The sequence below is a fragment of the Ambystoma mexicanum genome, chromosome 1p (genome assembly GCF_040938575.1).
Source record: "Ambystoma mexicanum isolate Mex_15411 chromosome 1p, UKY_AmexF1_1, whole genome shotgun sequence".
Classification (NCBI taxonomy): Eukaryota; Metazoa; Chordata; class Amphibia; order Caudata; family Ambystomatidae; genus Ambystoma; species Ambystoma mexicanum.
In genome coordinates this window covers 263,579,596-263,592,115 of record NC_090921.1, presented here as the reverse complement: position 1 = coordinate 263,592,115, position 12,520 = coordinate 263,579,596, and the positions used below count along the sequence as shown (strand labels likewise).

At 45.8% G+C, this 12,520-nt stretch overlaps 1 protein-coding gene across 1 annotated transcript in view; it reads left to right on the top strand.

Moving 5' to 3' along the window:
- Positions 1-12,520, top strand: part of LOC138568795 (2-acylglycerol O-acyltransferase 2-like) — an 89,387-nt gene that overhangs the window by 34,727 nt on the left and 42,140 nt on the right. The window contains exons 3-4 of the mRNA XM_069646571.1: positions 9,906-10,110; positions 12,311-12,485. Of these exons, the coding sequence (XP_069502672.1) occupies positions 9,906-10,110; positions 12,311-12,485 (380 nt within the window). The remainder of the gene's footprint in view (positions 1-9,905; positions 10,111-12,310; positions 12,486-12,520) is intronic.

The window sequence follows — 12,520 nt, the reverse complement described above, 5'->3', positions numbered from 1 at the left end:
AAGTGATTTTGTTTTTAAAACCTATTTTTTTATTTTTTGCGTGGGGGTTTATTTGTTGGACTAATAGTTAGAAAAATAAGCAATCTTATCTAAATCCAAATCAAATATGATCAAAACTAAGCATGTTCGTTGACCCTCCCGCTCAAGAAGCCCTGGTGGGGCCAGTTTAAAGCAAAGAGACCAACTTCTGGCTAAAAGCAGACCAAGAACTGCTAAACTCTTGCTTCCTGTAGGAGAACTCTTGGTTGCCTCTTTGCCTCCTGGATTTGTAATGCGCTCCTTGTGGTCGAAAGACGGTCTGGCTCCTTGGGAGTCCCTAAAGTGTAATGCGGTGACCAGAAGGTACCGTGTCTTTGTACATTTGGGGTTGTAACCCATGCCTAGAACTGGGCAAAGCCTACCTGGTTTCTGCCAAAACATCTAGTTGAAGATACTTGGTGCAAAATCCGGGTACTTGCCGTCGGAAGGCAATCCCTTTTGGTGGTACCCTCATGAATTGCAAACCTGTCTTACTCTTTGAAAAAGATCCAGTGAGGATCAGTAATTAACTGTTTGGGTACTGTTTGGGTAAGCGGTGCAAATAATAATTCCGGGGTGCTGAAGCATATTGTGATTTAATACTAATATCTATTTTTTACAGACTGTTGCCTTGCCAGATGGCAAAGGTACTTGTGAAAGAAGTCCAAGTGCAGCTTGGGAAGACCCGGTTCAGTGCTCCATGGCCATTGTTTCTAGTGCATACTTTTCTCTGGTATCAATTGACCCCCAAATGTAGCCTTTGCAAATGATCTTTCTGAGCTCTCCAAGGTGGATCTGTCTCCTAACTACACCCAAAGAACCTCCCCACACCCCAACGCCTCGTTGCCTCAAGCTCTACTAGTCTGGATGGCAGTTGGTTTTGCCACCACCTCCCTTGCCCACTGGTAGTCCAGGTGTTGTATCTTAGTCTCCATTAGCAATTAAAAGGAGAGAATGTTGAGGAGGGGAAACTTCTCTCAAGAGAAGATTACTGGAATGGGAATGCAGTGGTGGTGGGGCAGATGGAGGAAGGGACCTGAGTGAAGGCGGAAGGCGGAAGGGCTATCGGTGAAGGATTTCTGACCAACATTGGAGCAAGTGTCTAGCTTCCTTTTATAATCTTTGCAATGGGGCCCCGCCGATTTGGTCGCAGTGGAAGGGGCAGGGCAGAACGGCCAATGCTGTAGAGGGCCAGCGACTGCGTGATGCTGTGAAGGACTGGGAGTGACACTTCATGGATTTGGATGCAACTTGGGTCCGTACTGGACATTGGGCAGGGTGAGGAGAGGATGGAGTGTGTCCTGTTTGCACTCGGAGCACCGCTTGGATGGGCAGTGACGTCCAAGAGGCTTGGAAGATGCACTGGGACGGGTATCGGGTATGTGTGCCAACTGACTCCGACTAATCTGTTGATATTGTTGGGAAGCCCTGTCTTGTGCAACATGATGGGATGTACGTGAGTCGTGGCAGCGCAGCTCTGAGACGCGAGGGAACTGCTGAAGCATCTATGCTGTGCCTAGCAATAATGTTGCTGGAGGACGTGCATAGGAGCTTTTAATTGACGGGTCAAACGGAACATATTGGTTATTGCTTTGCAGTGCCGTGAACGGATGGTAAGATGGTTTGACACCAGGGCTATTGTGGGTATATGGATTGCGGGGTGAGGAAGTATAGACCTCACTTAATTTAAGTTGTGATCACACATATGGAGCAAGCAGCAGTGTGTGCCTGTTGTATGAATAAATATATTAAAAGAAGAAATATTCAGAGTGCAGCCCACATATGTGCAGAATGTCTAATATCCCGACCAGCGTTGTTCTTGCCAGCCTGGTGAACCAGTGATGCGCTGGAAGGATTGGAAGGAAGACTTCCAGAAGTTTGTCTTGCAGAATATGGACTGAACTACTCATTGAAAGAAAAGATGTCCTGCTGTATCCTTGTGTATGGCATGCAGGGCAAGAGATATACAAGAGATTGCTGGAGTCGTTGCAACCAGTTAGAGGTTGGGTGTCCATGAACGCAGTTTGGCAAAGCTGGATAAACATTTTGAAGGAAAATAAAATATTGGCGAGGTACCAGTTTGCTACAAGGGAACACAAGAAGGGTGAAACAATTGAGTTTTACGGTACTTCATGCTTTGGCAATCAAGGGGCATTTTGATCATTGACAAGAGGAACACTTAAGCGATCAACTCATGATCAAGTGTGCCAGTGATCGTGTTCAAGAAAAGTTGTGGCAAGAGCAGGATCCTGATTGGGACAGAGATTGAGATGGCCAAGAAGGAACAGCATATGGCATCTTGCATCAAGGAACCTAATGAGGAGGGAGAGAAAATAATGGGGGAGAGTAATGCTGTAATATAGAGTAAAGATGTGACCCGTCCCAATGTTCCTGTGACGCACCCTGATGCACCTGTAAAGGATGGCGATTGGAGAAACCACGAGCAACGGAAGAAAATAATGAACAGGAGGCATGGGGGGGGGACTGTGAGGGGGGAGCGTTGAATCTGACCATTTAGCCAGGGAGCCAACAGACAAGGTGTGGAAGTGCGCACAACATTTTTGCAACGGACCAGGAATGTACTGCAGTGTAGGTTTGTGGGAAGAGGGGTGATATGGGGAAATGCTGCAGAATAAGCTTGGGTTGGCCTTTAGTTTGAATGAAAATTATTCTCTGGTTGATGTTCAAGATGAAGTATACGAGGGGCTGGAGGTTGTGAATTTGGTCAATGTAGTTTAGGAAAACACAGATCGATTTGTTAAGGTGAATGTGAATGGTGTGGAGAACCTTATGCTGAGTGATAGTGGATAGTGTTGTGCCCTACACGCTCCTAGGGAAAGACCTAGGAAATCAAAATGGGGTGTTGTGTTTTACCAGTAGCCTCTGTCAAGGTCCATGCCAATGGAAAAAGAACCAGCGTGGGAGGAATTATGTTGTCATGGGGGTGTCAATCAGCTTTAGGAATAAAACCTTCAGTTTCAGTTTATTCATTTGTATTGCGCACCAGACCCGAGGGTATGAGGGCGCATGAGCAGCAAGGTGATTCAAAGCTTGGTTACAGGATGCTTATACTTTACATTACATAAATATACTTTACATTACATAATTACAGTGTGACGAAGAAGGAACATGTGTACAGTTTGGCAGGAGAGAATGCAGTAGATGTATTTAAAGAATTACAAATATATACAAGTTTAGTATTATAAATTTACAGATTCTCTTAAAGCATGCAGCGCGGAGAGCAGCCGTGTGGTGTTAGAGGTGTTAGTGGTTCGTGTTCTTTAACCAATGGATGTAGTTGCGTCTAAAAAGTGAGTAAGGTTGGGGAGTTCTGAGCGATGGTGGTAGGGAGTTCCAGTGTTGAGGTGCTTTCACCTGGAAGCTGTTGCCACCCATTTTAGTGCGTTTAAACCTGGGGACGGTGAGCAGATTAGCATTGGAGGTTCTGGTGGGTCTGATGGGGGTGTGTTTGCATATTCTGTCTGCCAGATAGCGTGGGGCAGCATTATTCAGGCATTTGTGGGTGAGCGATGCTACTTTAAGTAGGATTTTGTCTGTTGTGCTGAGCCAGTTATGGGATTTCCTGATATTGGAAATGTGTTCCCTCCTGGGAATATTGAGTTCTGCCCTAAGGGCGTTGTTTTGTAGCGTCTGAATTTTGTTGGTGATTTGTTTGGTGGCTCATATGTAGAGGGCATTACAATAGTCCAGTTTGGATAATACCAATGCTCTGGCTAGTGTAGTGCAGCTGTGGGTGGAGAGGAAGGGTTTGGCTGCTCTTATGAGCTTACATGTGTAGGCCGTAGAGGATGCCATCGAGCTAACCTGTTTGTGGAAGGTTAGGGAGGAGTCGAGGTATATTCCTAGGGTTTTTACTTCTTTCGAAACCTTGATTAGGTTCCCATCTATGATGAAGTTGGCATAATTGTGGTCGAGTTTGGTTAGGTTGGACGTGGAACCAAGGATGATGAGTTCAGTTTTGTCATCATTCAGGCATAGACTGTGCGAAGCCATCCATGCCTGGATGATGAGATACACCCTGTTCACCAAGGCCAAATCCTGGTTGTAATCTCCCGTCAACGGGATGAGGATCTGTGTATCATCGGCGTAGTTAGTGTAGGTGATACCCAGGCCATCTAGATCATCAAACAGGGGCTTTGTGAACACGTTGTACAGAGTGGGGGAGACGCACGAGCCCTGTGGGACTCCACATGTAATGGGGATGGGTTCGGCGGCGGCAGAGGAGGAGAAGACTCGCATGGATCTGTTGTTGAGGAATGACTCAATCCAACTGATGGCTTCTTGTGAAAAGTGGGCAGCTGAGTCTAAATGATTACATAGGATTTTATGGTCAACTAGGTCAAACGCCGCAGAGAGGTCTAGCAGGAGTAGTAATGCAGTTTTCCCGTTATCTCTAAGGATGTCTATTTGGGCTTTCAGATCTATCAGGGCTGTTTCAGTTCCATGTTGGGGTCTGAAGCCGGATTGTCTTATTCCTGGAAGGTGGTTTGTTTCAAGATACTTTTGAATTTGTTGGTATGCTGTCTTGTCTAGTATCTTGAGCAGGAATGGGACGGTGGTAATCGGTCTGTAGTTGGTTGGGATGGACGGGTCAAGGGAGGGTTTTTTGAGGAGAGGGAGGACCCAGGACTCTTTAAGGTTACTGGGGACTGTTCCTGAGGAAAAAGAGGCATTGATGAGTCTGGTGATGAATGGCGAGAGGTCTCGTGCCGCGTCTTTAATGATTTGTGGGGGGCAGAGGTCACCTTTGCAGTTGGAGGGTTTAAGGCCAAGAATTATTTTTTCTACGTCGAGGGAAGAGACTTTGGAAAAGCTGAAGCGAGCAGTGTTAGGTGTGTGGTGTGAGGGTGGAGGGCTCGAGTGGGCGTTGATGGGGTTGGTAAGATTGGTGAGGGAGTCTTTCTTATTTTTGATTTTTGTTTGAAGGCCAGTGACTTTGTTGTTTAGTGCATTTTGGACACTGGTGCACCATTGTTTGTTTTTAACGCAAGTATCTGGGATTGTTACCGGGGTTTCCAATTCTTTCAGGATAGTAAATAATTCTCTGGAGCTGGAGTTGGATTGGGAGATTCTCTGGTTATAGGATTCTTGTTTGGCCGCTATGATTTCTTTTTTATAGTTGGCCGTTATTTTGTTAAGCAATAGTTTGTTGTGGTCAGTCGGAGATTGTCTCCAGACTTGTTCCAGTTTACTCTTTTCCAATCTAAGGGTTTTAAGATGGCTGGAGAACCATTGGTTGAGGTGCTTTTTTGGTTTGGATTTTCTAAGTTTCAATGGTGCAATGGCGTCTAAGGCTATGCGCATGGTGTTGTTATAGCCTTCTACGAGGTCATAGGGATTAGAGTCTTGGAGTTGGCTTAGTGTAGGAAGAATGAGTGGGATCAGTTTTTCTACTGTAATATTTTTTTTGCTTCTCGTGTGGATGGCTGGGGCTAGTGCCATGTTGGTTGTAGGGCTTGAGGCCTCAAGTGAGAAGGAGAGGAGGTGGTGGTCGGTCCAGGATTGGGGAGTGTTGTTAGTGATCAATACGGCACAGTTATAGTCTGCTATCCAATCAAGGGTTCTCCCTTTGTTATGGGTGGGGCTGGTTACTTTTTGTGTGAAGCCTAGTTCAGACAGGGTGTTACTGATGAGAGTGGCTTGATTGTCTTTGGGGTCTTTGTAGCCTAAATTGAAGTCTCCTAAGAGAAGGCATTGTGAGGAGTTTTTTAGGTTGTCGGTAAGGACGGCATTGAGGTCTTCCTCGAAAGATCCCGGTGGTCCGGGCGGTCTGTATAGTAAGTGAATGGATATTGTTTGGGAGTTAGCGATGGGTAGTTTGGCTGTAAGTGATTCACATGATGGGAGGTGTGTGGCCGAGTTGAGTCTGATGTTAAGGTGGGTCTTGGCAATGATGGCCAAACCACCGCCTTTAGCTTCAGTTCTGTCCACTCGGATGATGGTGTAGTCAGTGGGGATGGCTAGCGAAAGGGCTGGGCCTGCGGCTGCATGAAGCCAGGACTCTGTTATGGCTAGGAAGTCTAGATCTTCAGCTAAAATGAGATCGGCGATGTCCGTGGCATGGGCAATCATGGAGCGTGCGTTGATGAGGGCACCTTTTATAGGTAGGGTTTTGGCTTTGGCAGGGGTGGTGGTGGTAGCTGTGCTGAGCGCTCTATTGTTGGTTGTAGTGGAGTTGACGGGTTTAGGTTCGGGTTTTTTTAGTGTAAGGTTAGCGCAGGAGCTAATGGATGTTCGGTGTGTGAGTATGGATTGTGTGGAGTCCCTGGCTCTAGGCTCGTGTATTTTGGGAAGTCTGGATCGTAATCTGGTCAGCCTGTCCGAAAGGCATGGGGGAGCGAGTAGGGTAAGCATGATTGTGGTGCTGGGCTCTGTGAGGGTGGGTGATGCGGTGCCTAGGCTGGTCAAGTTAAGGGGTGAGCTGGGCAGGCATGCGGAATTGGTGATGTGGAGAATGGTTCTCAGTAGTATAGAGTAAAGGCCCGGGAGGAACATTGTGTGAGGGGGGTAAGGTGCAGTGTGTGTCCTGTCTAGGGTCGAAATCTAGCAGTGGACAGTGCGGCCTGCTTGGAGTAGCCGAATACTACCTAATCCATGTAGTGCAAGGTTGCAGATTGGCATCTGACTCAGGTACAGGTAAGCAAAGTGGTCATAGTAAGCGTTTGTCAATTAGCACAGCATTAGGTTTAGAATTGCGCCAGTGTACCAATTAACATCTTGGATCAGAGTAGCATGTATTCAGAATAGCGCCTGGATTGGGAATAGCACCTAGGTTCAGAGTAACACTTAGTTCAAGATAACACCTAGAATCAGAATAACCCCTAACTTCAGAATAGCACTTAGAGCAGATTAAGCACAACATTGAGTTTAGTGGCTATAAAAGTATGTTGAGCGGGGACACATTGGGCTGCAGGTCAACAGATCTAGAGGCAATTGATCCCAAAGGAAAAAAGAACCGGTATATACTGATGGCGCAGGAATTCAGAGTACTGAGGGTGACAGATTGTGATGTGAGGAGCTCGGTGCCATGTGTGTCTGTAAGATAGGTTGTTTGAAAGAATGTATTCGCAAGATAGTACCCTCCGTTTAGTTGCACACTGTTCCTCTGGCTTTACAAAAGGAAGTTGAGACCGAGTTGCATCAAATGTTGAACAAAGGTGTCGTTGAGGTGACTGATGCATCGGAGTGGGTAAGGCCGATTGTTGTGGTGCAGAAAAATAATGGAGCATTAAGAAATTTCTATAGATCTCGGAGAATAATCTCAATGTTGTTGCTGAGAGGTTTTTGCTTCACTTTCTAAAATGGATGCGGTAGTTAATTGATTGGTGCAAGAGATATTTCACTATTGGAGCTGAAGTTGGCCTAACGCCAGACTGTACCCAGACTCTCTTGAGATCACCACTTAATCGGGCACATTGGTTTGTTCAAGTGTGCCAGAATGCCTTCTGGTCTGATCTCGGTGGTGTCTCAGAAGGCAATGCATATGATTTTGGAGGGAATTAAAGGTGTTCAATATTACCAGGTTGATATTTTGTTCTGGGGATGCAGTGAAGTGGAGCATGATTGTAGATTGAAGGAGGTTTTGGAAAGACTGGGGAAGACAGGACTGGGCTTAATGTTGAAGTGTAAGGAGTCGCACATTGACTATGTGTGATACAATCTTTCTGTGGATGAAATAAGACCTAAAAGCAGTGCAATAACCGATCTGAATACACTGGAGGACACCGTCCAAGATGCTTCTTTTTTTTACGACTATTATGCCAAGTTTATTAAAGATCTCTAGTAATACACACAATGAGGAAGCACAATTTGTGTGGTCTGATGGTGGGACTGAGTTCAAAGGGTTAAACTGGAAATGCTCCGATTTTAAAGCGTTTTAGGGAGGACATGGTGTACTCTGACAGCGAGGTAGGATTTGGAGCAGTTTTGATGCAAAGCGAAAATGGCCATCTCCACACTGGCATTTGCATCTAGTGTATTTCATGATCTAGAGATCCGTTATTCAGTAATGGAGCAAGAATCTCTTGCACTGATTTGGGCAATTTCCAAATTCGAGGTGTATCTTAGACAATTTGTGGTGGGAACAGATCACAAGCCGTTGGTGGCAATTTTTAAAGAGAGGCTTGGATGGATTTTCGTGGAGAATTAAAGTGGGTGACGAGATTGGAAAGGTTGGATTTGCGGTGAAGCCTGTGTCTTGGGAGGGGGGGGGGTACTATGTGGTGGATGGTTTGTCCAGGAATCTGGTTGAGGAGGTTAAGGATATTTTTGTGGTAGGAGAGCTTAAAAAGAGTGGCAGGAAGCCTGCTCTTGTTCTGAGGTGTATCAAGAAGTAAAGAAATGTGTGGTTGGTAATTGGAGAGATGTTTGGGATGAAAAGGACAAGTTCAAGGATGAACTAAGCTTAGAAGAGTGCAGGATAAATTGAGTTTAGCCTGAATGTGTGCAAGGGACAAATACGTTTAGTCCATATGAAATTAGCCAAACAATAGTTCATTTAGAACATATGGGAATATCTAGGAACAAGGCATCAGTTAAGGTGGTTTTTGGTGGCCAGAGTTCATTGAAAAACGAGCTGTTGCAGGAACAGTGATCATGTACTGGAAACCAGGGTAACGCACATGGTCTTTGTGAAAGCACCTAGTGTGCGTGGGAGATAGTTGTGGTTGATTTGTTAGGACCGTCGAATTGTGTTTGGTATATGAGATGTGTACATCATAGTGGCGATGGATTTGCTTTCCAAATGGCCAGAAGTAGGAGTGGTGATGGATGTCATATCCAAGAGATTGATACCATTTTTGAAAGGGATATTTTGGAGGGTGTGGATTTCCATCTTGTCACCATGGACCTCAATTTATTTCGCGTGAATTCCAAGAGTGGTTTAAGGAGATGGGCATAGTGCATCGCCAAACGTATTTGTATCATCCTCAAAGCAATAGATATTTTAATAGAACGATAATGGATGGAACATGTGTTTTATTTGTGCTATAAATTGGCGGCAGGCGTTTGAAGGCCTTTCAATATAGTCGCACCTCATGGTCTTACAGGTCACACCATTTGCAATGTTAAGGGGTCACACACCCAATACATTGATGCCTGTGTGGCTTAAATGATCAAGGAGTGTTGTGTGATGTGAGTGTTAGGGATTGAGTAGAGAGGATTGGGGAAATGTCCAAGGCATGATAAAAAGTTCAGTGACAGAAGGGTGATGTTGTTGCCAGTTGACAAATAAGTGTGCCTGCAGTTTTCATTTGAAGATAGTTAGGAAAGATGGTAGTTGCCAGACTCGATAGTTGGTAAGTGTGACATAAGGAGAGTGTGGTGAAGGTGAGATAAACATTCTCTCCTCTCCTATTTATTTCAGGATTGCTTCCTTTTCATGGTGTTTTTATATATTTGGTTAGATTGACAAACTGTAGCTTTAACATCCTTGTTATGTGATTTGACTTGTATGATTGAGGTAAGGAGATGCGTTGTATTTTAGTCTCCATTGGTATTCAAATGGTGATAATTTGAGAGGGAAGGTTCTCTCGAGTAGGATGTGTGTGAAATGGGAATGCAGTGGTGGGAGGGCAGTTGCTGGAAGGAGCCTAAGCATGAAGGTGTTACTGCAGCAACTATGAACTGGCTTACTACCTGCCATCAATTAAGGATTGCTGACCAACATTGGAGTAAGTGTCTAGCTTCCTTTAGAATACCAGATTACTTTTGTGTCCCTCTTTGCTTCTACACGGTTTAGGCCATCATCTGGCTTTTCGTTAATGTACCATAGATTGGTATTACGTGCTAATGTACACAACGCCTTGTTCACCATGTGTTCTTCAGTTTAATCTTGACTTCTGTGTGTTTTTTTTTTTTGTCTTCAGCTGGTGAAAACCACAGATTTGGACCCGAAGCACAACTACATCTTCGGGTTTCACCCTCACGGGATTCTGGTGGCTGGTGCTTTTGGCAACTTCTGCACAGAGGCCACGGGCTTCTCGCAGCTTTTTCCTGGCTTGACCTCACACCTGCTGATGCTGCCCTTCTGGTTCAAGATCCCCTTCTTCAGGGACTACATCATGGGCGGAAGTAAGCACCTGGGCAAAGGTGGAAAAGATGCAAACAGATCATTACTTCAAATTAGGACATGCCCACATTCTTATACTGAAGAGCTGCTGTAAATTTGTGTTTGAGGAACGCGTCTCGAATGAAGACACTCATGGAGAAGCTGCCTTACACAAGAAAGCATTGTGTAGTTGAAAAGCAACTGGTTGTGAGGGAGACGGGGAGAGGTTTGGTGTTTGTAGATTGGGGCAAGTATGGGCTAGAATCTCTATTTTGAAGTGTAGGGCAGCTTGGGGTTGGTGTTGGCAGTAGGAATGGTGGGCGATTGGGGGTTTAGGAGATGTGGCTATGTTGACATGGAGGTAGCGTGCTACTTTTACGATTTGCCTCCATCTTAAAATCTTAGTCACTCATATGAATGAGTGACTTAATGTTGAAGTTTTTTGTAGGGAGTGCCAGTTAAGGGGACCAGGATCGGAAGAGTCCGAAGGTACAAGGTACAAGGAACATACATTTAGGAGGGTGCCAAATCACTGGGATTGCGATCGGAAGATTGTAGGAGAGGGAGGAGGATGATGGGTAGAGAGGAAACAGTCCATTGACAGATTTGACAGTGAAAGCAATGTGTAGGGAGGCTTGTTGCACACGGATAGATAGGCAGTGGGGAAGAAGAGCGGTAGACTACAAAGGATACATGCAGCAAAGTGGCATGCTTAATTGGGAGCAAAGGAGTATGTGGGGAGTGCCAGAAGCAGATGTGCATATCGCTGGTATTGATACTGGCAGCAGTGGCTATAGAGGTAATTAAGGGCTGGTGCTTGATATTATGGTTGAAAAGTACACCAAGGTTGCTCGCATTAGGAGGATGGGGTAGGCAGGGGATAGTGCGAGGGGGGAAAGATGGAAGGCGGTGGTGAGGTAGGAAAAGAGGGAAGATTAGAGGTTTTGGAGGAAAGATGAATTTGGTTTTATAGATGTGAAGCAAAACAGAAGTGGAGGGCGAGTCGGTGATGAATGGCAGAGAGACTATTGTAGAGTTTAGGGGGTGATGGAATGGAAGAAAAACATGTTGGTGTTAGCCAAAAAGCAGTGGTAGGATAACCTGAAAGATGAATTTGTCATGGAACGTGGTGTAGTGCATAAATAACATATATGTCCTTGGACTGAGTCATGTGGGACCCCAACTTGGCTTGCTATAGTATCGGAGGGGCCCATTTTTCAAAATATAGCAAAGGGAATGGACGGAAGAGCCCTAGATTCCAAGATTTCGGGGTTGGACAGGGAGAAAGGAGGTCCATTAGTTCTTGGGAGATAGTTGAGTCAAGGGGAATGGGAATGGAGATGAGCAGAGAAGGCGGTGAAGTCTTTCTCAGTGAAATGGTGGCTCTCTCTGTAAGCCCGATTGAACAGGGTTGCATAGATCCTTAAGATCATGGTAGTTATTGATCCCGCCAAAGACTAAATGTTCGTACTAGAGAGGCAGGAGGGACACAGTGCAGCAGTTGGCAGAGGAGTTAGATCCTGAGCAGGCTTCTTGAGGATCTGTAGTACTGTGGCTACCAGAAAGCATGTGGTAAAGGACACAAGAGAAGAAGTTGAAGGAATGAGTGTGAGCATATAAATGATGTAACTTTTATTTTTTATTTCGGATAAAGGTTTAACCGCAGTGCATATGGGTTGGCAGCCCATTGGAAGAGGGCCAATTCAGGAGAGGTTGAGTGGTGGAAAGTGCGAACATAGGAAGTGGTGTCAGTGGGAAGAGTGTACAGGAGAATTTGGTAGACTTTTGTACTGAATTTTAGAAGTGGAGGACAGTTTGAGTGGTTGTGGCAGTGCCTGAAACCTAGGTGAGTGTTAACAATGGACGATGAGGTGGGTGAAGTTCTTGGATTTTATCAGTGGCTAAGTAGCGGCCAGCTCAAGAATGGTCTTTTTGTATGCTGAAGAGTCTAGGAGTGCACGTTTTCTGCCAGCAATGAAGCTGTGTGATGGTTTTGCGCTGGAGGGGCCTATGCGGTGTAACCCAGGGTTCATGTTGAGCATGGGAAAGTGTGAGGAGGATAGTGGTGTGCCAACCAGCACCAAGTCATATTCTGCTTCGGGCATGTGGAAGCCCTTTTACCCCCAACAGGCCTGCTTGGTTTTACCTCTGTTCTGTTATCTGCTCTCAAGATGGCTTTGATCCAGTTAGCTCAGGGTGCTGACTGTGCACCTTCCTTTTCAGGCTTGGTCTCTTCGGACAAGTCTAGTGCTGCCCACCTGCTGAGTCAGAAGAATGGCGGGCAGGTGGCTGTAATTGCAGTGGGGGGACCCCCGGAGTCCTTGGATGCTCGCCCAGGTGCTCTGACGCTGCAGATTCTCGGTCGGAAGGGGTTCATCAAGATGGCCCTGGTGCACGGGTGAGAATGCTGCATGCATGATGCCCTCCACTTCT